Genomic DNA, 26,276 nt, shown 5'->3' on the forward strand with positions numbered 1-26,276 from the left:
TTTAAGTACTTAATCATTCAAAATAAGATAGTTTGTTGAGTTTTTTTACACTCTTCCCAAAATAAGACATTGTATTTTTATTTTATTTTCACAAAAATCTGTTGAAGTATTAGATATATTGAATATTTTAATATATAATTAATATCAAAAGAATTTAAATAAATGTTAGAGTTAATTAAATCTATTTGAAATTTTAATTTTCTATTATCTATTATTACAGATAAATTAATGAAAATGTACTGATATTTGAGCTTTATAAGAACATCTCTAACAATTATACTATTTTAATTTTTTAATAATTTATAAAAAATTATTTTAACAATTATTTTAAACTCTTTTTAAATAAAAAGTAAGAGAAAATGGGAAAAGAAATTCAATTTTTTTTTTTAAAAATAAGTAAAAAATAAAGCATACATATCTTTTGCATAAATGTTTGTTTTTCCAAAAGTAATATTTTGGACTACTTTTGGAAAAAAATTCTGAAACCGGGTGGAATCTAGAAGAACCAAAAAGACATCGGGCTACGTGATTGCATTTAAACGAAATTTGAATTTCTGCTCCCTCAATTTTTAAATAATTTCTTTTTGGTCCTCGAAAGACTCCAATTTGTTTTTTATTCATTCAATTAATTCGTTTTTTTTCTTTCTAATTTTATAAGTATTTAATTGATAAAAGAATAAATTCCATGAAAAAGTAACGTATTTTAACTTGAATTCTGTTTTGGATAACGTACTTTTAAAACTTCTATTTTTTGGTACCTAAGATGTAAAGTTTTAAACATTTAAGTGTCCGGGTATTAGGTTGAAGCATGAACTGGTTACCATGTTGATGTGCCGCGTGATGTGGTATCCAACTCAGTATTATTTGCTATTCAACCCAATTTCATCCCATCACTCACCACATCAGCATGTTAACCGATTAATGCTTCAACCAGTTATCCGAATGCTTAAATGTTTAAAATTTTACATCTTATGTATCAAAATAGAAGTTTCGAAAGTACGTTACTTTTTAATGAAATTTGTCCCTTAAAATATCTTTAGTCAAAAACCACAAAATATAAAGAGGATATAGTTAGGGATTGTTTGAGAATTGCTGAATGGTTTGGTGTAGAATGATCAAGAGGGTCTTATAATATAGTACAAAATGAAATATAATTGTTTGATAATTATTAAGAATGAAATTAAGATGTTGAATGGTTTAAGGGAAACTCAAAGTACAAAATCATTCAGAGAATTTTTGAACTATTAAAAGACAGATTTTTTTTGACAAACAAGATTCACATCTTAGTAATTCAAAAGCTGCATATTAATAGAATTATTAAGAAGTAAACAAATAACCCTTTAGTCCAATATTAGTTCAATTCAAATCTATAAGTTTATTGGTCTCGTTTGATGTCGTTCATCACTGATAATTACTGTATCTAATACGTTAACAAATTATCGAATACGTAAATATCTTAAAAGATTTATACTAAATACATTATATTTCAAGAAGCTTTAAAATAATTCAAAAATATCATAAACAATAATTACAATATAATTAACCTAAAAAAATGTTAACCAACAATTAATTAATATAAAAATCAACTCAAATCAAGAAAATGGGTACAGGAATCCATTGAAAATATTGCCTCACAGACTCCACTTTTTTTACCTTTTTATTATTTTTTTTCTTACCCAAATTCTTTTTTAATAAATAAAAATTAAATCAGAAAAAAATAATATATACATAATCAATTACATATATATATATATATATTATAAAGCATTTGACAAAAATTCTTAAAAATCATTCTTTATATATGAAGTACTGTTTATCAATGCACATTACTTAAAATTTAAGATTACAAGTAAATTGTGCGTAGATACAACTTATTAAAGCTATATTTTTTAATTCGCATAACTAACTGAAGATAAATATAATCAAATACAAGATAAACATAATCAAATATAGAATAAACATCTCATTTTAAATAAAAAAATGTAAAATATAACTAGGATAATCACTGAGTTTTTAATGGAATTATTATCTTTATAAAAATTATGTTGTTAAGTAAAAAATAAATTACTTCGTTATTAAACCTAAATTAAATTATAATAAAAAGTTGAATTAAAGAAATTGTATTAAAAAAGGGATAACTTTTAAATAGTTAATTTTATATTAATATCGATATATTTTTTCAAATTTTTATGATATCTTCAAATTTATTTTTGTTCAAAGATAAAAAGAATATTTTTTTTCAAAACGACATAAACCGTATTATATTACCAAAGACAAAAAATAAAACAAAATACTAAAATGAAGATGTATCTCGCTACATTGTGCGAGTACCCTTCTAGTATATATATTATATAAGGTTGGGTTTACGTGAGACTAGCTTGCTTTCGTGAGACCTATGAGATCATTTTTTTACACTTGAAACTTCACAGCAAAACGCTGCGAAGGTAAAAAAACCGAACCATCATAGCAAAAATATTGTGAAGGTTACCTTCATCACAACCTTTTGTTGTGAAGTCTCAAGTGCAAAAAGTGGTCTCACGATTCTCATGAAAACAGACTAGTCTCACGTGATCTCAACTTTGTGTGTGTGTATATATATATATATATATGTTATACCATAAAAATCAGGAACGTTCCAATCTTTTTAGAGGTCCTGCTACATCCAAAACTTTCGATTACATTGCATAAATAAGATAACAGAGAATATTTGTTAAAAACAAAAATGAACTAAACTTAAAACGATTAACAATCTGAAATTAAACTTAAATCATTAATAATTTGAACCTAAAACCAAATAATTAATGGTTTGAACCTAAATAGTTTCGGCTATAGTTTTATACAAGTCAATAAAAAAACCCGAAATACATGTAAATTTGGCACCAAAATTTTGGAGGCTCTGTTCAAAATCCCACATTTAACATGCTAAGAGACAGACCTCTAATATATTTATATGATTATGATTTTTAAAATTTAGTATGAAATACATGTTTAGATAATACATTTAAGTAAATAAAAATTAAAAAAACAAAAAAAAAACTTGAAAATCTAGTATTATAATTTATAAAAAAAAAATTAAAACATCAGTTATATACATAACCAATCCTAGACCAGATCTTGGAATTCTATCAAATATGTAACTGATCCCGAACCGTTGATCCGGGCCAGTCTAGTCCCTGATTCGAGACTGGACAGACCCAGTCATTATTTTTTTTTTCTTTTCAGATTATACATTTAATAACTTTTTATATAATTTAAATATTTAATTATTAAACAAATACTCAATTTTTCATTATTGAAATGAACTGGGCCTCAATATGTGACTAGTAGCACAAACTATTTCTGTTATTGGGCCTATTCAGACAACTAGACCAACAAGGTATAATGGGCTTAAAGGGTTCCTTTTAATCTTAATAAGGAATTGGCATATGACCTAAAATAGGAAAAGGCAACCATTGTATTTTTTTACAGGTTTATATTGATTGTTGATGTTATGGTCAGGGGTGTTTATGAGTTAGGTTGATCGGATTGAATACATTCGAATAACCTAACCCAATGCTTGCGGTTTGAAATTTTTTAACCCAATTCAAACCAAAGTGCAACCCAACCCAAACGGTACGGGTTGATAGGGTTGAAACTTTGATACATTAAAATATTATTCTAACCTTGAGTATGTTATTTCTCTACTCATAATTTCTTTTTCATTGTATCAACTATTTGATACAACTCATTCATACTTCTTATGTATATCACATTCAGTTCATCTTCTCAATTTACATATATATGTCCACAGTTACTGAACATATATACGAATGAGTTATATAGAGATGTAAATAGATTGAAAATATGTGTATATGAAGAACATACGTGATAGTTTAATTGTCTGATGTATATACTAATAGAAATTCAACAATCATATTAAATCCAAGAAATAAAATGATATCGGGTTCATCGGGTTTGAGTTGGGTTCAAATAATAGTAATCCAATATCAACCCAATACCTACTGTTTGAAAATTTTTACAACTCGGTAAGACATCGGGTTGAGTTATTTCACGTTGAGTTAATCGGGTTGGTTAGGTTTTTGAGAAAATATTGTATTTGCTCTAATAAAATTGGTGGCGTTTCAAAAAACAAGACACTTGAACAACCTTAAGGTATCTCCAACGTGTACCATATAATCTAAGGGTCGTTTACCAAACGCTTACCATGTAAGTGCTTTTCGAGCCACTTACCTTACCAAATAAGCATGTCAAAGATCAAGAATCTTATCCGGTAAAAAACATGACAATAATCGAGGTTCTTACTCGATAAGTGAGAGATAAAAAATAGACACTTAGTAACATTGTTTGGTAGTACAAGTTTTATAAATGAACCACTATGTGACATGATACTTGAGTTGAGGTGTAGCTACCACCTGCAAAATTCATTACCTTTTCTTTCTATTAATTAATGTGTGCTTTAAGTCATATTCATACAAATTACAATTAATTCATATATATATATATATATAGAGAGAGAGAGAGAGAGAGGAGCGATCAAATGAAAACCATTTTAATTTGTAAAAACCGTAAAAACTATTCTCATCCGTCGTTAATCTTATGAAATTTTTTCATGAAATTGTTTCATATAATACTTTTTTTGATGAATTTGTTTCATATGTGGTTATGAAATTGTTTCATATACTACTTAATGAAATTTTAATGAAACTGTTTCATGTATTTCTCTAAAATTAAAATAATGTAGATGCTAATATCCATGATTAACACCCTCCACAATAAAAATGGTTAATCAACCTCTCATAATTACAAAAAAAATGAACAAAATGAAAAATTATGATTGGTTGAATGAGGTTTTCACGGTTTTTACAAATTAAGTGGTTTTTATTTGAACTCACCCCTATATATATATATATATATATATATATTTCATTTGTTTCGATCTAACGTCATTAACATAACTGATAAAACCGACACGTTGCATAACTGGTTAGTCTAGATATGGGTTTACCAATTTCATCAAATATAGCTCATCGTTAACATTTTCTTTGTCCATTTTTTAATTTCATAACTAATTAAGTATTAAATATGATTATAACAAAAATAAAGAGTTATGGTTGTTTGACTGGTTTTCCATTAAATTCTGTTTCGATAAAACTGTTGAAAAAGATTTTTTTTAAAGGATTTTTTTCATAGATGAAATGAACAAGTTTTGTTATTCGGGAGGGGCAAAATTTATATATATAAAAAAAACCCAACTTTCTGCATAAAATGCCCCAAAAAACTTACTAAATAAGTCACTTTCTACATAATTAAGCAGCTACCGAACAATTATGTATAGCTGCAAGTCTCATTAAGCTGTTAACAAATAGGCTATTAGTGCTTTTAAATAAAAGGATTTTAAAAGCTTGAATGGATGTTGGGTAACTTTTAAATTTATTTTCCATATTTTTAGCTGGCTTTTTTAAAATTTACTCGTATGTCTCGATAACAATATGTAAATGTATTAGAAATTTATTGTACTGCACAATGGCAACCCAGTTTTTAAACTCGAGATCCAAAATTTAGGATGGGTTGGTGTCGGGTTCTGCATGTATTTGAAGGGGCGGAATGAATTTCAAAGGTGATCATCTAAAGATCCACGTTTTGCTACTCACTGATGACATCCAACGTTTCATTGTTTCAACAACACCAAACAATCAGACAAGGTTGAGACTTGGGGACCGTTTACCCAAATACTTACCGAAGTCAACACTATAATCTATTTTACCAGATAAGATTGTAGTATATTAAAACGGCATTGTATGCAACAATTTACTTGGGTAAGAGTCATCACCATCACTTACCGAGTAAGACTCTCTATCCTTATCATCGCTTTTACTAGGTAAGATTTTAATTATAAGGTACGGATGAGTCCCATATGTATACCATTTGGAGAACAAAAATCAGATGTTATATATGATATATATATATATATATATATATGAAATCACCCTTATTTTGTTCAAATCATGTTCCGTCTTCAAGTGAAGACAACTTATAACGCAACGATTTGACGAGACATCGAGAGCGATTTTGACCTCTGTTCCGTCTTCTAGTAAAGACAACTTATAACGCAACGATTTGACGAGACATCGGGGGCGATTTTTCATTGGTATTTTGTCCTTTTATGACCAAATATGGTATACATACATAAATCTTGTAGTATTCTCTATAAAATTATAGTGATTCAAATACTTCTACTATCATAACCCTTAACATTTAAACACAATCTATCATCACAACCCCTAGCGTACTGTCTACAAAATGGTCATTTGGGTTAACGTCCCTTTCTTTAATTCAAATTTAACTTTCAATTATTACCTTATTACATTTGCTTTGGTTCATTTCCGATTATTAGTTTATTCATTAAATTTGGGATCTTTTCTTTTGATTCAACACAGTCGTGTTCACGTTTAGGCTTTTCGTTATGAATTCGTGTACTGTCATTCGTTATTAAGAATTTGTTCCGTTTCTATAAGTTTCTGTATATTGCAGAAGTTTAAATCAAAGTTCCCTTTGTTCTCTTTTGATTATAATTTCGTTGTCTTTAAAAAAGAGATGTACAAAAATGGAAATATTCTCCTAAAAACAATTATTTTGGTACTTTGCTTATTAAGGTAATGTATTTGGCATAAACCTCCAACCAAAGGTGAGTGTTTTTTAATAGTAAATTACTAATATACCCTCCTCCACTTTGGTTGGTTGCTTATAAATCAATTATATATTAATAGTATCCTAATTATTATAATTAAAAGTTATAATCATCATTAATTATGTATTTAATAAAAACTAATTCTTATTCTTAGCATTTCTTTTTCTTTTTTTTTAATTAAAAAAGTAATCAAATTTATATAAATATGTAAGAAAAAAAAACTGATTTTTAGAATAAATATAAAAATTAATTTATTGATTATGAACTTCGATTAAAGAGTAAACTATAAAATTTGACTACGTGGTTTGTTGAAAATAACAGTTTTTATCTCTATGGTTTTTAAATTGTAAGATGGTTATTGTAGTTTGTAAAAACGTCCGGATCTAACCATAAAGGTGGTGTCTGATTGGTTTAAGATTGATCTTCAAAAGTCAGAAGTGTCTGGAGATACCAGGTTCGAATCCAAGGATGAATAAAAAAGTCCCTTTGTGGCCATGGAGGTTCAGATGTGGTGACTCCGGGGTACCTACAAAGCGGGTGGTCGTCTTGGGATTAGTCAGCTCGCATAGCGGGTTGAATATCTAGGTTAATTAAAAAAAAGGTTTGGATTTGAACTTATCTTTTAAGGTTGTTAAAAATTCTATTAAATGAAGGGCATTTTCGTCTTTTTATCCATTTTTTTTGTTTTTCAACAAATCAAAATCAGTTTTATGACTTGTTTCATGTGGTTTTTTTATTGGGTACATGACAAAACAAATCGATAAAAAGACAAAAAAAGCCCCTCATTTAACTGAAATTTTTAACGGTCGTTTGAGGAAGCAACCTAATCCAAACTTTTTTGTAAACCATAATGATCATCATATAATTTCAAAACAACAGAGCTGAAAGAAAAAGTTATTTTTAACAAATCATAAAATACTAAATTTGTAGTTTACTTTTAATTAAATGAATATTTGATTTTGATTTTCTTAAAATGCAATAATCAATTTGTAAATATAAACCGAGACAAAATGTAAAAGTGACCAAATGACCTTTAGCCTAGCGGTATGTGAGTCTCTAACATCTCCTAAAAGGTCAAGGGAATAGGGACAAACCCAAGAATTTTTGGATACGGTGGCATCCTATAAAACGGTTGCACATTCTAGAATAAAACGGTTGCACCTTTCACGAACCTAATTTTTTTTTACCTTACCACGGAGAAACAATACGGTGGCACGTGCCACCTAACCACCCCTCTAGGTCCGTCTATGCAAGGGTTCATACTTCACCAAAAGTAAGTGATGAGGATGTGATAACTCTCATTACAATGAGAGTTATTTGTTGTTCAATACCCCTATTTTATTGTATCTTTGGTACCCATTTTGCTCATATTCTATATTTTTGGTCCAAATTATGTTAAGAGGTGATGAAAGGTTAAGAATTTAATTATTTTCTAAAAAAACTCATTATTGTTGGTAAATTTTGCATCTAGTTGGATTTGAACAAAATTATAATTGGGAGTTAATGCTAAGTTCAAATCTAAATACTTAGTTGCATGGAAGATTGGTCCTAGTTATGGGATGATGAGACTTGGATGAGTTCTATTTGTACCATGATGAAATGGHTTTTCCATCAYATTTATTGGTTGTACCTTCACCTTTTGCAACCTATCAAGAGGAGGTGACTTGGTCAAGATTGAAGAAGACATGTGGTGATGGGTGGTCATTACCCATTGGACAAAGAGTATTTGGGTCCCACATTTCCCCCTATATATTTGAAGACTTCTCTCAAGCATTAAAACTCATCTCCAATCCAACTCAATCCAACTTTTCCACCAGCACCTTGGAGCATCCTCTTAAAGCTTTGTAGHATTAGAACTAGTTTATTTTCAGTTTGTAATTTAATTTTCGTAGTTYARCTTTTATTCTCGCCACTGTATTGTGTGCCCTCTGTGGGCACCAGTAAGTATTTTCAAGTTCAAGTATTTCTTATGCATTCTTTTTCTTCTATTTATGTTATGTTTTTTAATTTTAATATGAGCTAAGCACCCCTTTGGGTGTGGGTGTGAGTCCAGCTTAAGGATTTAAGGGCACACTTGGGTGTTGCCATTTTTATTGATTCTTAAGCTTGGTCATTTAAGTCGGGACGTAAACTCAACGTGGATAAGCTGATCACTTTAAAGTGTTAATATTAGATCCTCGATCCAGAGATGGGCGGATCTGAAATACGGCTTAGATGATGCACAAAGGTTCGAGAGAGTCTTTGATAATCACGCAGAGATGCGAGTTTTGCATGTTTTTAGCTTTTGTTCAGATATTAGTCGAGTTTATGCTACAATACGTTGTGAGTATAAATCTTCAGACTAGTGGAGCCAGATATCTTTTTATCTAGTAGCTAAATCGGCAAGTTTAAGATTGATAAATTTGGACGCTTTGTGGGCACTCTGTGGGCACAGTATATAATAATTCACTTTCGAGAGAAAGAAGTTCTTATAGAAATCCCATGGGTTTCTGACCAAGTCGTTCCTGTTCTATTCTTAAGCAAAGCTTACACCCATACCCATCTTTTAATATTAAAGGTTTATTTCATATTTTAAAGCTTTGCACCAATCAAAACTCTAATATTTTCTCAACCCGAAACATTGTTCAAGAAGTTCATGAAAGTCTCTGATTCTCAGTAAGTCCGGTCCCTGTGGAAACGATCTTGGTACTATACCACTTTATTACTTGAAGCGATCTTAGTGTCGGCGTGCACTTGCACCGCCACTTTGGGGATTTTATGCCCACTGTGTGCACACTTACGATCCAAGCACATCAGGGTGTATGAGTTTATTTGTTTTATTTGTCGTATATAAATTTTATATATTTAGGAAAAAATGTAAAAGTGAGTTTTTATAAATTAGAAAACAATTGTATTTTTATCCAATATTAATTATTTATAGTACTAAGTATTTTATCTATAGCTTTTTACACAATAAAAGAGTGAAATATGATGAATTTTTTTGGTGGGGGGCGGGTGGGGGGCGGGGGTTACTAAAAATTTTAACGAATTATACAATTATATAAATATTTAATAAAATTAAAAAAAAAACATGTTACCACAGTAATTAAATGAAATAAAGTAAAAAACCACAGTAATTAAAGGAACAGTATTTAAATACTACAGACGAAAATAGTTATAAACAATAAATTATACAGATGAAAATAATAATTTATTTTATTTTTAAAAAAAACTTGGAAGTCTACATAGAAAAAATAAATGCTATGGTAATAGGATGTGTATTTATAAGGGTTGGTGTGTGGTCTTAATCCAACATGGGCCCTCCACTCATTTGTACCGTGGAGTATCTTCAACGGATATGTTATTTAGAAAAAAAATATAGATTTAAAGGTCGTTTATCAAATATTTATTAGATAAACACTTATCGGGAAAATTCAATAATATCATTTACTTCCCGGGTAAGATTTTAGTCAACAAAAAGGATTTTTTATGGAACAATTTACCCTGTAAGAGCTGATCGTGATAAGAATCATTGTCATCACTTACCGGTAAGACTTTCGGTTCTTGCCTCGTTCTTACCGGGTAAGATTTTTGGTTCTTACCATATTCATCTGGTAAAGTAATATAATTTGATAAGCGCTTACCCAAGTAAGCATTTGGTAAACGACCCTTTAGAAAAAAAATTGTTTTAACAACCATTTCATTTTAGAAATTTTGAAAATTTTGTTCTAACAGGTATGTTAAACTCTCATTTGAAAAAAGAAAAAAAAAAAGACAATCTCCGACAACTATGTTATTTTATAAATTTCAGAAATTCGGGAAAATTTGTTCGAGCAATTATATTAAATTCGCCTTCTAAATAGAGAAAAAATGTGAGAGAATGAAAAAATCTTGAAATTTGAAAGAAGAGAGAGAAAATATAACATACATGTTGGAGATGTTCTATTTTAAAGAAGAGTTTAGCATAGTTATTGGAACAAACTTTTTCAAAGCTCCAAAATTCTTAAAATGATATAGCTGTAGGCAGGGGTGCTAAAAAACCCGACCAACTCGATCAACCCAATGCGCAGTAACTCAACCTGAAGCAACCCGATGTCTAATCGAGTTATAAAATTGTCAAACCGTAGATATTGAGTTACTATTATTTAAACTCAACCCAACCCGATAAACCCGATATCCTTTTATTTTTGGATTTAATATGATTGTTGAATTTCTATTAATATATACATTAGACAATTAAACTATCATGCATGCACTTCATATACATATATTTTCAATCTATTCACATATATATGTTCAGTAATTATGAACATATATATCTAAATTGAGAAAAAATTAACTGAATGTGATATACGTAAGAAGTATGGATAAGTTGTATCAAATGGTTGATGATGAAAAAAAATTATGAGTAGAAAAATAACATATTCAAGGTTAGAATAATATTTTAATTTACCAAAGCATCAATCTGATTAACCCGATCATCATTTTGGGGAGCTAACTTGCACCTGATTCATATTTTGGGGAACCTACTTGCAAAATAATTATAAAAAAATAACTAAAATTCGTTTTTTTTTTCAAAAATTAATGCAATAAAATCTATTTTTTATTTCAAATCTCGTTTTTTTTTTTTTTAAATTCAGATATCAAATTGAAGATTTTTTCAAAAAAAATTTAAATTACCACAATAGAAATTGTTTTTTTACTAGTGCAATAAAAAAATCAATTTAATAGAAAAAATTAATTGATGCAATAAAAAATAAATATTAAATATCACATTCAAGATTTTTATATCTAACCAATTTGTATCGATATTAAAGTTTAAATCAAATTTGGCAAATCAAACCAAAAGTTTGATAGAGACCCTTAACTTACTTGTTACATGTTCAACAGATCAACTAGACCCTTAAATAAACAAAAAGTTTGATAGAGACCCTAAATGACGATTTTGAAAGTTGGTTCCCAAAAATAGGAGTCAAATGAAAGTTGGTTCAATTTTAATGCAATATATATATATAACTATTGATGTATTATTTACTAAAGTTAAAAAAAAAGTTTGGTTAAGAATTTTCATTTAATTTCATGACATTGAAACAAAAGTTAATTTTTTTCTTCTTAATATACAATTTCCATTATATAATACTTATATTATTTTAAAAATCTTTTGAAATTTTATGTTTAAACTCCATAAAACTAATTGATAAACACGTTAGAATACAACATAAACATTAAGTTCAAATTATACGACATAATGAGAAATTGCATTAATTTTCTATTAATGTTTTTTACTTCACTGTACTGTATGAGTATACAACTAAGGGGCCGTTTGGTTCGCGGAATTCGAAGGAATTTGATGGAATTGGAATGATAAATTCATTTGACCAAATTCCATTCCTTTGTTTGGTTAATATCTTGAAATGGATGGAATCCTTCAAATTCCAATGAATTCCACAAGTTAAGGAATTCATCATTCCTTAGCATAATGGAAGGAATTGAATTCCATCAACACCCACAACSACCATGYTACTACTRTTTKTGATGCCCCACCCCTAACCCCCCACTACCACCACCACACCACTACTGTCACCGCCACCCACCCTACCCCACTACTAACCACCATGCCATTACTGTTGTCATCACACTCACCACCCTCGGTCACTCACTGCACATCCCTACTACGACCATGCTACTACCATTACTGTCACGCCCCTAACCTAACCCCCACCACCACACCATTATTGTCGCTATCACAGCTGCCACTCACCCCCACCCCACCACTAACCACCATGCCACTATTGTTGTCATTATACCCACGCACTCCCAGGCCCCAGCCACCTGACCACTATCTCACCATTATCATCGTCACATCTACCACCCCGCTACCTACCTCACCCCCACCCTACTCCAACCCACCACTAACCACCATCCTACCACTATAGTCTTCACCTGCCACCCACTGACCCCATCTCCAATGCCTCGCCCCACACTGCCTACCCCCAACAACCCCACCTATTGTGGGGCGGGGGTGGGAGTGGTGGGGGCGATTGGGTGGGGTTGAGGTGGGGTGATAGCTGTGATGACGACAGTAGTGACATAATAGTTGATAGGGTGTGGGTGGGGTGATATGTGGGATGGTCCAAACAAAGACTATTGTTCCAATTCTATTGAGAGATTTCATTCCAATTCCTACCCAACCAAATGCATGGTCAAATTCTATCAAATTTCATTCCAATTCCTTCAAAGTCAAATTCCTTTGATGGATTCCAATTCCATCAAATTCCATTATGTGAACCAAACACCCCCTAAGGGTAACAGTGGCAATCATGTAAATAAATAGAATCAATCTTCGTCACCTTTATTAGAGAGCGTAAATAGATTCAAGGGTAAAATTGAGAAAAAAAAGTAGAATTAAAAAAAAATTGGTCCAACGTGGTAGAGATTTAAGGACCAACTACTGTCCTTGCGTCTTCTCGTTGCGAACCAACATACTCCTGCAAGGTTGTAACCAACCGTCGATCAACCAACCACTCCCTTGATCTCACTGTACTCATTACCATGTACGCTATTGATCCCACTGTCGTCATCATTAATGGTGGTCCTCAATCACAACTTCAAACCACATCGTTCTCAAAGGCTATATGCATAGTACGTATAGGTGTGATTTTTTGTGTTGCTAATCAAATATGATCCATTTGTTATTTGTATTGTATTAAGTAGATCACATATGTTATCCAACAATTCACATGTGATTCAAATCGTTAAAGTAATATCAAGAACCAAAAAAAAGGTAAAAAATTGGAAAAAGAAATCGTGGATTGAGATTGATAGCAAATATATGATATCTGCCGAAAATTTTGTGAAAAAACATCTTATAATAAAAAATAATGATAAAAATTTAACTGGTATATAACGGGATTTTAATGGATTCAAATAATCTATACTATATTATAAAACATTCGATAAAAACTTTTAAAAACCATTTTTTATGCATAAAGTACTATTTATTGAAGCATACTACTTAAAAATTAACATTACAAATAAACTATGCATAAGTACAACTTTTTAAAGTTGCATGTTTGAATTCGTGTAACTAACTGTAGATAAACGTAATCAAATACAAGATAAATATTTCATTTTAAATATAAAAAATCTAAAATATGATTAAGATAATCATTGAGATATAACATAATGCTTAATTATTATCCTTATAAAAATTTATATTATTAAATTAAAAATAAATTACTTCGTTATTAAACATAATTTAAATTATAATAAAAAATGTATTAAAGAAATTACCCAAAAAAAAGAACTTTTAAGTAGTTAATTTGATACTAATATCGATATATTTATTTTCAAAATTTTATGATATTTTCAAATTTATATTTTATTCAAAAATAAAAACATTATCCATTTTCTCAAAACTACATAAACCGTATTATAATATCTATAGAGACAAAATAAAACGAAACATTAAAATCAAGATATATCTCGCTGCATTGCGCGGATACCCTTCTAATTAAATAAATAACTCTTAAAACGCAAATAACTTTCATGTCCTTATTAGTTTAATTTTGATAAATTAATCACAATAATTGTTTTTTTTTTATCTTTTACAGTCTTCTTGTTTGAACACATCTGTATTAAATAATTAAAAAGACTGAATAAATTATATATAAGATGAATAAACGTTTTTACCATTTTCACTGATGTAATTCAACAATGATGTGCTTCTAGCAACTCTTTTAAGTCCAAAAAACATGAGAATCATGTTCAAGGTATGCAAATTTTCCCACAAATATTCCATTTACATTTGGTAGAGCGACGACTGATTTTGTATAAATACAAGACACGTCATGGATTTGATTTGGAGTTCAATAGTCTTTAATACATACCCGGTTGAGTTTGATGATATATACCTCATATCTGGTTTGAATTGCTTTCTGAAATTTGTGAATGGGATTTCAGAGCTTTGCAAAATATCATATAGAATAGGGTTGAGTTCACGTGAGACCATTTTTTTTACATTTGAAACTTCACAACAAAATGCTGTGAAGGTAAAAAAAAAAAGTCGAACCTTCACAGAGAAAACACACATTCACAATGTTTTGCTGTGAAGTTTCAAGTGTCAAAAAGTGGTCTCACGTGATCCAAAGTCATATAAAATAAGTGACTTCTAATCTTAAGAATGATGTCAACTGGGTTGCAAAACTGTGTTTTTTTATGGCTGTTATAATGTTTTTAGAGATAGTTATAAAAAACCCATATGGAGATATGTTACAACCTCAGCAATCTCCAGCATATATCCAATCATAGTCGTATATGAAACATATATCTATCACGCCACTATCGAGGTTTTCTTGTATCTTGAAACTTACAGTTAACATATAATTAACCGAACTCTTACTCAGCTTCATCAAATATTCAAATTGTTGGGATTTTGGAGTCAGTGACTGTACACGAAGTGGAATAATAATAATAATAATAATAATAATAATAATAATAATAATAATAATAATAATAATAATAATAATAATAATAATAATAATAATAATAATAACCATATTAATGATCCATGTGAAACACACAAAAGTTAATCAGCCGGATAAAACAATAGTATTGCATGGAATAAAGCATCTAAGGGGCTGTTCGGTTCGTTTTGCATTAAGTCTTGTATGGATAAAGTTGTCTGAATTGATAAATCTGTCTCAATGATATTTAATAAGTTGTTGTTCGGTTGTTAACCTGAATAATCGGTCTGAATGGTATAAATGACCATTTTACCCTTTGTCTTACATTGAATATTCAATTCACTGATTCAACCACTGTACAAATCGATTGTTTTCCATAACCAAACCAAAATCAGAAACCATAAGATGAATTCCACCAAAATCAAAAACCCAAAATCATAAACCCAAAATAAAAAACCATAAGATGAATCGATTGAACCTTGTGTTCTTCGTATTGGTGGATCTGAGAGAGAAAGAAACCCAAAATCGATTGAACCCAAAATCAAAAACCATAAGATGAATCGATCGAAACCCAAAATCAGTCATTGCTATCTTCTTCGTCTTGGTGGATCTGAAAGAGAAAGAAACGAGAGCAACAGACGAAACCCTGTGTGTTGTGGCGAGAGCAACAGACGGAGGAGTGTGGAAGAAGAGCAACAAACGAAACCCTATGTGTTGTGGAAGAATCCGACGAAGCCAATGGAGGTGCTGTAGAGTTTCAAGGGATGGAGGAGGTGAGAGCTTTAAGGGATGGAGGAGGTGGGTTTTCTTCAAGGGATGGAGGCAGAGAGTATTTGAGAAAAAGTTGGGAGAGGGGTATTTGAGGAAAAATGAAGGCTGAATAGGAAGGACATAAGTTATTTAGCTGAACAATTCAGTCATGGGCTGACCGAATAAGCCCATACAGAACAGCTAGATATGGTTGTGCGAATAAGCCATATAGCTTATACAGCCCATTAAGCCGCAACCGAACAACCCCTAACTTTGTGTTGTAATGTCTTTAAAGTTTGAAATTTTGAAATTGAATTTCTAGACTAAAATGTTCCAAATGTACGTGCCTTGAATCGTAATCGAATCGTATGAATGCCAACAACTCCTTCAGAGTGATAATACTTGTTTAAAAGATCAAAGAAATCGGCCGATTGACTTCATTGTTATACATAAAGTTCGGCCAACCCTAATCATTTTTGTTTTTGTTTTTTTGGACCCAATTGCAAGAGTGGAGCTCTACCAACTGAGCTGTATCCCCTCGAGCCAAGTGGAGCATGCATGGAGGAATCAAACGTTTCTTCTATTCTTTTCCCCGGTGGCTCCTGGTGCAACAACAAGCACCAGTTTAACTTGGTTATCACAAGTTATGAGCGGTATTTATCAGCATAACATTACCATCTAAGTAACCAGAACTAACTGATACAAGAAATTATTAATTTGTGTTATCATTCTTGTATATATATATGTCCCTTTGTCCTAGATGTTAGATTCAGCATGATATATGTTTCGTGTAATTCTCGTTGGGTTCAATCTCTAATTTATTGAACGAATAACACATCTCGATATTGCATATCAACCATCCAAACGTACACGTATCTCATCAATCTCATTCTATTAAGGGCTCCAAAGGTATCATTCGTGTTATACAAGAGGGACAAATCTTATATTTGATGATGCAAATCTCACTGCCTGATCTTATTATCTATTCAGCGAGTATTTTCGGTTACAATGTTATTAGATATAGCATCAAAGTATTACTTACATAATTCAACTGTTTCAAAATACAATCATCTAAAGATCAAGTTTTAGACATATTAACCTTGTGGAGTTAGCTCAACAGACAACAAGGGCCTTTGGGGATTCTTTTCAAAGGTTATCGCTTCGAGTCTTGCAAGGCCACTGTGATTCTCCTAGCTGTTCTTCAAAGCCCATGAGATTAGTCGAGATGCACACAAGATGACATGAATACTCACAATTTAAAAAAGATTTGGACATATTACGAAACAAACTACTATCAGAAAACAATCAAATTAGTTATCCTCAATGCAAATTGATGATATTTGAGAAAGTACCAAAAGTATTTACCCATAATGCTCAATTATTAAAGGTTCCTTTAGAAAAATGTATCATTTACTATATACTTTTGGGGACTATTCTTTTAATTAATCTGGATATCCAATCCGCTATGCAAGCCGACTAATCCCACGGTGACTACTTGCTTTACGGCCCCTAGTCATTTCATTTGAACCCCCGTGGCTACAAGGGATTTTTTTTTCCTTGGATTTGAACCTGAGACCTCCAGACATTTTTGACCTTTGGAGCATAAACTTAAACCAATCAGACACCATCCTTGTGATTATTTTGGGGATATTGTGGGTTAGGATAAGAGTGGCATTGGAGTGAAGGGTTGTAAAATGAATGAGAGTGGTATTTTTGTAATAAAAAATATAAATATATTTATTTAATTAGTGAATATTGATGCATATTTTTATCTATGAAGCTCATGGAGTACATAAACTCAATTTTATCAATATAAATTTAATTTTCACCTTAACTTCCATATTTTTGTTTTTATTAGATGATATTTTAAATATTTTATTAGTTATATGATAAGTTAAAATATTCTATCTAATTATTTATTAGGATGAAAAGTATGGAGGTAAGGAAATGGTTATCTAAATGCTTACCCGGTAAACGCTTCTCGTTAAGAGTCAACACTAAAATTTATTTTATTGGGTAAGATTGTAGTATATCAAAACGTATCTTATGCAACAATTTACCTGGTAAGCGCTTACCCGGGTAAGAGTCGTCACCCTCACTTGCCGGGTAAGACTTTCCATTCTTATCATCGCTCTTACCGGGTAAGATTATTGCCCCTTGCCATATACATCCAGTTAGGAAAATTGTCCAGTAAATACTTACCGGATAAATGTTTAGTAAACGGCCCCTTAGTAAAATTACAACACTACCCATTATTTTAATACCATCAAAATAAATAAAAAATATATTTATAAAAATAACATATTTAATTTCTTTTATTTTTCGTTTAAGAACATGAAAAAATGTGTCATTTACATTTCTACCCTTTTCTTTTCTTCCATTTTTAAAGCATAAATAAAAAAATATTTCTTTCATTTTCGTTCTATTCTTTCTCTCCATTTTCTTTCTTTCCAAATTCAAGAACACAATGTAAGAAAATCAATAATAGTTGATTTTTTTATTAACTTGGATAATCAACCCGCTATGTGAGTCGACTAATTCCAGAACAAGCACCCGCTTCGCGGGTGGCTCAGAGTCATTGCATTTAAACCTCCGTGGCCACAAGAGGATTTTTATTTCTCATTAAATTCGAACCCGAGACATCCTGTCTCTTTTTACTTTTGGAGCCCAAGCCCAAACAAAATGGTCACCACCCTTGTGGTTACAAGATATTGGTGATGTTTGGACGAGTTATGGGATGACACAAGCTTCTTTAAAACATTATTTCAAGATCGTCATGACCTATCATTGACCTCATCGTATTTTGTCAATGAAAGAGCTGCGAAAGTGATATTTGAAATAATAATTGGTTTTTTAATGATTGACAAAACTTACTACGATTACGATTTACTAGCGATATGCAGAATTGCAGATCAAGATATAGTCTATGTATGTAACAATTTTTGTAACATTTCATATATGTTCTTTTTGTAGGGTGACTGTGAGGGTCAGATAGTATATCAACCTTGTGTCGTGCATCTCAAGTCATGAATCTTGTTGACTATTTACCGTAGCAGTTTTCAACGTGTATGGGTTGTTGTAACAGACGTCGTGTCAAATATGAAACTGTTAAAGACTTATATAGAGAAAAAAATGAAATACATGCCCAAAAGAAAGAAAACATGCCCAATAAATGTGAAACACAAGACTACAAGAAAACAACAAATGAAGAGGACAATGCAAAATCCCTCCATCCATCCATTTTCATCCCCTCCCCTATCTTGTAATTTGTACTTGAAAACTTTCTTTTTCTTGAGACACCTTGTCCCTGTCATCCTCCTTTATCAAACAACACTGAATCCACCTCAATAAAGAAAGTCCATTATATCACATACAAGACTGACCCACCACCACCACCATCACCATCCACCACCAACCACCACCATCCACCACCACCATCACCATCCACCACCACCATTGATTTCCTACTATTGGGTCTTTCTTAGTTCTCCATTTAGGTAACTCTAAGTTCTTTCTTTTTTATTCTTTTCTTTAGGGTTTTTCTGGTACCCAATTCCCACTGTTTTCACAAGTGTTTCAAGTTCCAATGCTATTGATTTATCTATCAAAAAATATGCTTTTTGTTTCTTTCCAAAATCCAAGATCAACCCTTTAATGGGGTTTGATGAAGTGTCCAAGAGGAGGAGTACAGGTTATTATCCTACACCCCCACCTCCACTTTTTTTTGGCTATTTTTCTGTTCTTTTCCACACTTAAACTCCTCTCTTTACCCATTTCTTTTTCATGGATTCCATGCCAGGCTTTGAAAGGCTGTAAAGCTCCAAACAGTCCTCTCTTTCTCTCTAAGTAAGTACTTTCTCTCTCTAAAATGTTTTCACTAGTAGTTCTTATATTGGAAAGCTACACCTGGTTCTCTTGAAGTTATATATATATATATATATATATATCAAATATCATATATATTTCAACTGGGGTTCTTGTTTTCTGTTTGTAAAGTTATTTTAGGGAAGTTGGAATGCTTTTTTTGTACTTACCCATTTAATTAATCTCCAATCTTTTCCCCGCCTCCATGGATTCCCCCATTCAGTTCTTTTGCAACTTGAAGGCTGAATATGGGCTGAATATTGTTTCATTCTTGATGGATTTCAGAGGCAAATAGATAAAAGATTTAGAGAAGTAAAGACCCAAAAAGACAGAGTCAAAGATATTAAAGAAAAAGTATTTGAAAGTGAAAGGGAGGGTTTGATTATGGACTGGAATTTGAAGATACCTTCTTGGGATTTCACAGAATTCGAACAAGGAACAATTCCCAACATTGATTCGAGTGGTGGGTCGAGTAGTTATGGAGGGCAGGGGATTAAAGGGAATTTTTCTGTGGATTTAAAGCTTGGACAAGTTATTGACTCAGGGAATGAGTCAAGTTTGAAGACCACTTCAGCTTCAACTTCAAAAATGGCGTTATCACCTTCTGGATCATCAAAGAGAGCTCGACCCATTAATAATACCTCCATTTCTGCGGCTTCTTGTCTTGTGGATGGCTGCAACTCTGATCTTAGTAACTGTAAGGAATACCATCGTCGTCATAAGGTCTGTGAAGTTCATTCCAAAACTCCACAGGTTTCCATTAATGGCCAAAAGCAAAGATTCTGCCAGCAATGTAGCAGGTATACCTTTCATTTGTTTTGTTTTTTGTTCTATGGTTTACTAACCTGGTTTATGGTTTTCTTGAAATCTTGTTTCTTTTTTTGAAAGTTTGTGTGAAATGGGGATTGATTTTGGTAAGGTTTGTTAATGGGGGGATTTGAGATTGTTGGGAAGGTGTTGTCTTTCTGTTTAACCGCAAAATACCCGGAAATCGGATAGCGATAGCCATTGAAGTTGTTCAGTAAGTTTACTTGGGAGTCCCAAAATCAAGAAATCTTGATGGGTTTCTTTTTTAGGGCAAATAGATCAAACCGTTACATCAAGAATATGTGGAAACCCGTTAGATTACCAACATATATCGAGAAGAAATGGTCCAATTCTGGCTGATGTTGGATTCTAACATATGCCCCCTCCAAGAAAAACTAGACGGGTATAGATGTCTTAGTTTGAAGAGGGGGCTAGATGGGTACAGGTTGCCCCCAGGTGTCGAGTAGTAGTAGTAGACCTTGGCTCTGATATCATGTAGAATATATGGATCCCCATTAGATTATTTCCCTGTAGGAGAGAAGGGGATCAATGGTCAAAGCCTAGCTGATGTGGACTTTGGAACTCCCCAAATCATATCTTACTGGGATTCTTTTAAGGCAAAAAAAAAATCAAATCTTTCTGACATTTTATTTGAAGCACCTCGATCCTATATGGTCTAAACTTCCACAACAAAACCCCATGAGCCGATGTGGGATTCTAACACACCCCTCTAGCGGAGACTAAAATGGGTACGAAACTACAGGTTGTCCCAGGTGTCGAGTGGTAAACCTTGGCTCTCGTACCATGTAGAATATGTGAAACCCCATTAGGTTACTTCCCTGGAGGATAAGAAGGGGATTCCAACATATACAGTGGAAATGGTCAAAGTCTAGCCGATATGGTCTTTGGGACTATTTAACACTTGGGACTTTCCAAATCAAGAAATCTTGATGGGATTCTTTTAGGGCAAACAGATCAAATCTTTCTGACATTTTATTTGAAGCACCTCGGTTTTTACGGTCTACACTTTCACAACGAAACCCTGTGAGCCGAGAACTTTAGATGGTTCGTCACAGCCAAAGAATCTTGGTACCCATAATTGGCTTAAGCATAGTTGCTTTTGAAGATCAACTTTAGTCTCATCCAAGTTTCTTGATATTCACCAAAGGGACTTTGGCCTATCGGTATGTGAGTCCTTGACCTCCTAGGGTTCAAACCTCACCAAAGATGAGGAGGGTGTGTGAGTTTATTTGTTCTATTCGCCGTATATAAATATTATATACTTCAAAAATAAAGTTCCTCGAGATTCCCTGATCAAGAATTCGAGATAGCAGTCATTAGCTGAATAATTAAGTCTTTTGTTCTTCGGTTCTGATATTTTTGAACATATGTTGGTAAATGCTTAGCATTTTGTTTGAATCATCGTGATTTTTACGGTCTAAACTAGAAAAAGGTTAAAAATTGAACCAAAATTTGCCACTTTTTGTAGGTTTCATTCGCTAGAAGAGTTCGATGAAGGAAAACGGAGTTGCAGAAAGCGTCTTGATGGACATAATCGCCGGAGACGGAAGCCGCAGCCGGATACCTCACGTGCTGCAAGTCTTTTTGCTGGTCACCAAGGTCAGCTTCGAAGCTATTAAGACTATGTTTGGCAAACTAGCTGATTAGCTGAAAAGTTAGCCGTTGGTAAATAAGATAACTTATAAACTAGCTTTGGTAGCTAAAAACTAGCTGACAAGCCAGATGACAACGTCAAATGACCTAAAAGGACGTCTTGGAAACTTAATTGGAAAAATATTAAGGGCATCATTAGGAAAACGAACCTGGAGCTTATTCAAACAGTAGTGTTTCAAAAGGCTAGCAACTAGTCGTGTTTTCTAAAACTAGCTTATAAACTGGTTATGTTTGGTAAAAACTAGTCGATAAGGTAGATGACAACGTAAAATGACCTAAAAGAACATGTTGATGAATTAATTGGAAAAATATAAGGGGTATAATTGGAAAAAGAAGTGGAAAAAATCCATTGGAGCTTATTAAAATGCTATTTGAAGTAATGTTTCCAAAAACTAGCTTATAACTAACCAAATGTGGTTAATAAGCTAGCTGTTAGCTGATAAACTAGTTATGTATAATATAAACTAGCAGATAAGCCAGATGACAACATGAAATGATCTAAAAGAACATATTGAAAAATTAATTAGAATAATAGAAGGGGCATAATTGGTAAAAAAACCCTTGGAACTTCTTAATCGTAGCATTTCAAAAGCTACGTTGCCAAAGGGGCTTTTCCAATAAGCTCAAAGAATAAGTTATCTTATGGTTGCCTAAAATGGCCTAAAAAGCTTCATGTTACCGTATGTTTGGATATTGATGCTAGATTCGTTATGTTTTAGGTACGACGATGCTGCAGTTCTCGAGTCCACATGTGTATCAAACCACAACGCTCACGAACCCATTGTGGGCCGGCATGGTCAAGTCCGAAGAAGACGTCATGTACCCCGCCCACCACTCGAACCTGGCCCACAAACACAACCCTTTTTCCGAATCATCTTCAGGCACCAAAAAGCTAACCGAGAAGCAACAATTCAGCCTCTTTCAAAACAGTGGCTCGCACCTTAAACTCAACCACCAGACCTCACCTCCAAAAGTTTGTCAGCAGCCGGTTCTTAACTTTGAGGCGAATAGCAGCTACGATAAACTGTTCTGTGACGGATACCCGCCACCTGCTCGGTTGCAGCCGGTGGTGCAGTCGGACTGTGCTCTCTCTCTTCTGTCATCATCACCGTCACAGACATCTTGTACGACCCTGAGCCATGTGGTGCACCCACCTAACTCGTTCCCGGCCACACCAAACCCGTTGGATCCAGGTGCGAGTTATGGTGGTTTGGAGTCGATTATGGATCCTAATGGGAACGATTGCAACGAGATGATCCAGATGGGACTTCACCATCATCACCATCACCATCATCACCATGGGTCTCCTGATAACGGAGCTCCACAAACACTTCCATTCTACTGGGAATAAGATTGTTCATATTTGAATCATCGATAAATTCCATCCGTTTGTAGTCTGAGATTTGATTTGATTCGATTCGATTAGTTTGAGATTTGATTCGGTTCGATTCGGTTTAGTGTGTGTTGTAGCTGTTGGTATTTCATTCTTTCTCTTGTGTTTTAACTCTTCCGCCATTCTTAGAAATTTGACAGTTTTTTCTTGTTTGAATTGTTTTCAGCTATAGCTGCAGTGTCTGAATTTATGTTGTGATATAGCTGGTTGGGTTGTTTGTTTATCTCTTAATAATTTTATCAAGAGTCGGTATTTGAATCGCTAAGAGGTGAATCTTGTTTGGCAAAAAAATGTATGTCTCTTAATGGTTCTAAAATCCTCTGAAAATACGTTAACCATTCAACGCCTTAATTTCATTGTAAACAATTACCAAACAATTATATTTTGTTTTACACTATAAGAGTTTCTTAATCATTTTGACCGCTTAATTATTCAGCAGCAAAACATTCAGCAACTGCCAAACAGTTTAAAAGTCTTCCACATAACATGTTTTAGTTTTAGGACTAAAGTTGCCAATTAAGAGTTAGTTTAGGGACTACTTTTGTAACTTACGAAAATCAATTTACATTTTTCCCCTTCAAAGGAAGGACTGCTGAAGTGGTGGTGACTTCGATCGAGATGCTCAGATAAATCATCTCCTTTCCCGTTGTCGTCTCCGACGAACCGGCCGTGAGGATCACAGGAATTTTTGACTTCATCGGAGAAGATCTTCTTCAAAATATGATATCCGGACTTCCGGCTTCTTCATTTGACTCTATATCTATAATATTTGTACTCGAAATTATGATGATCCAACGATTTTCGCTCTTTCCACGCCATTATCGTCGTTGTTGCCATGGAAGAAGTGTTGAATAAAGCTATGTCTGCGCCAATTGATCCTCATTTTCTCCGTCGCCTCTGTCGGTCCGGCTACACCAGGCGGCCAACTAACTCGTATGTCATTTCTTGTCTGTTGATGTCTCACAGACTCCTTCACCGAAAATAGGTACATAGTAGGGTTGCTTTTCCATTTCGCAGTTGATACGCTTTTGTTAAATTACTTGTGTAGAAATTGATAAAGGATTAACGACGTGGAGATTTAGTAGCGAAGTACTTGAATTGACGCAATCTATATAGCGATTCCACTTAAAACTGCTAGTTCTTAAATAGTCCAAATGCACCTTTTTTTTAATGGAGGGAGTAGTAGATCTGTCTGCTTATTGGATTCAAATAATTCATTGATTTGATGAATCAAAGGGTTGCAGATCATTGCAAAGTTGGGCTCAAAAGTTCCTGTCATTACCAAAGTTCCCTCTGGATTCGTTGGAAGAGATGTGGCTTCAAATGAATTTAAAGAGGTTTTCTCTATTTTACATAGCTACAGCTATATTATGCTTATTTTGAGTGAATTTGATCAGTAAATTTAAGTTGTGTTGTGTTTGATGTTAATAAGATGCATGGTTCGAGAATATGTGGAACCACTAACACATACAGTTTATAATCTTCAGATTTAGTGGGAAATTACAGAGGATGATGACAACGATCTGGTGTTTCTTTGAAAGAGTTCAAAGTGAGCAGTTATCAAGGTTGAAAAATGCGTTGCATGGGGGTGAGGCCAAGCCTTGCACGCCACGGATAGGACACGTCGTTTTTCAAGACTGGACAGAAGGCGGCAAATATGTATGTCATATATAGAATTATATATATATATATATATATATATATGTTTTTATATATTATCTAATCAGATAATGATATTAAAAAAAAATGTACGAAGAAAAAATCATATAGATTATTATTATAAAATAGGTTTTTGATTAAATATTTAAAATAGAACTTAGAAAGGTAATTTTACAACTTCATTTTTAACCGTGAGCTTGTAACGTTTATGCATTTGTGAAAATGTGAGTAATGTGATTAGTTAAATCTATAAAAATGTAAAATCTAAAGTTGTGTAAAAAACACAAAAGATAAAAAAAAAATTCTTTTGGAAAAAAATCACGTGTTACAAGAAACGCACGCCATGGCGTGCCTCAAGACACCATGGCGTGAGCCACGCGTTACAGAAACACTATGGGCCATTTCATAACTGCGAAGATGTGTCTTGCGCCATATCGCGCCCACTGGCAGTTATACTGATCGTTGGATTTACAGGGGGTGAAAGGTGAGAAAGTCCCATTTTCAAAGCAACTAGAGGTATATGATATTTTGTTTGTTGTACAAAGTATGTGTGTTTGTAAGATTTATAGGTTCTAGTAACTGTATATGCCGACAATCTTTCAACTGCTACCATATTTTCCTATAAAATTGGTGCAGTACCTAATCCTTTTCTTTTGGTAACCCCGGGCCAGCTTATGTGCACCTCGACTAATCCCATGGAGCTTTGAAAATCTGCGGTGGCCCTTTTGAGACTCAAACCTGTGATGGGAGGAGGCGCCCCAAGGCCTGGCCTTTATTTGCAGTTGAACTGAGTAGCTGACAATCAAGGTTTGCATTACCTTATCTTGGCCTATGGTTTCTGTAAATTTCTAGTGAAGTGTAGATAATTACTAGTCTCCAACTAATTATCTGTATGGATATCAAATTATAAGCATAGAGAAATGATTCAAGGTGGACAAGACTTTAGAATATTGTGCTTGTAGGTCCCTCCAAGTCTTCATATGCAGGTAAACAATAT

At 32.8% G+C, this 26,276-nt stretch overlaps 2 protein-coding genes across 2 annotated transcripts; both read left to right on the forward strand.

Annotated features, from left to right (window-relative positions):
- The first annotated feature begins 20,083 nt into the window (after window positions 1-20,083).
- LOC112514694 (squamosa promoter-binding-like protein 13A) lies at window positions 20,084-23,740 on the forward strand. The gene is made up of 3 exons (XM_025121292.1): window positions 20,084-20,546; window positions 22,043-22,173; window positions 22,947-23,740. The coding sequence occupies exons 1-3, from the start codon at window positions 20,131-20,133 to the stop codon at window positions 23,576-23,578; spliced, it is 1,179 nt and encodes a 392-aa protein (XP_024977060.1). The 5' UTR covers window positions 20,084-20,130; the 3' UTR covers window positions 23,579-23,740.
- A 526-nt stretch (window positions 23,741-24,266) lies between these two features.
- LOC112514240 lies at window positions 24,267-25,986 on the forward strand. Its single transcript, XM_025120572.1, has 5 exons — window positions 24,267-24,553; window positions 24,865-24,957; window positions 25,108-25,279; window positions 25,754-25,823; window positions 25,916-25,986. The coding sequence occupies exons 1-5, from the start codon at window positions 24,456-24,458 to the stop codon at window positions 25,984-25,986; spliced, it is 504 nt and encodes a 167-aa protein (XP_024976340.1). The 5' UTR covers window positions 24,267-24,455.
- Window positions 25,987-26,276: the final 290 nt, after the last annotated feature.

The sequence above is a fragment of the Cynara cardunculus genome (assembly GCF_001531365.2).
Source record: "Cynara cardunculus var. scolymus isolate 2C chromosome LG 6, CcrdV1, whole genome shotgun sequence".
Classification (NCBI taxonomy): Eukaryota; Viridiplantae; Streptophyta; class Magnoliopsida; order Asterales; family Asteraceae; genus Cynara; species Cynara cardunculus.

Bases quoted from the DNA above. Each gene is read 5' to 3' on its own strand.
- LOC112514694 (XM_025121292.1), top strand. From the start codon at position 20,131: ATGGACTGGAATTTGAAGATACCTTCTTGGGATTTCACAGAATTCGAA. The intron at 20,547-22,042 runs GTATACCTTTCA...CACTTTTTGTAG, and splicing joins TTCTGCCAGCAATGTAGCAG to GTTTCATTCGCTAGAAGAGT. The intron at 22,174-22,946 runs GTCAGCTTCGAA...GTTATGTTTTAG, and splicing joins TCTTTTTGCTGGTCACCAAG to GTACGACGATGCTGCAGTTC.
- LOC112514240 (XM_025120572.1), top strand. From the start codon at position 24,456: ATGGAAGAAGTGTTGAATAAAGCTATGTCTGCGCCAATTGATCCTCAT. The intron at 25,280-25,753 runs GTATGTCATATA...TTGGATTTACAG, and splicing joins GGACAGAAGGCGGCAAATAT to GGGGTGAAAGGTGAGAAAGT. The intron at 25,824-25,915 runs GTATGTGTGTTT...AAATTGGTGCAG, and splicing joins TATTTTGTTTGTTGTACAAA to TACCTAATCCTTTTCTTTTG.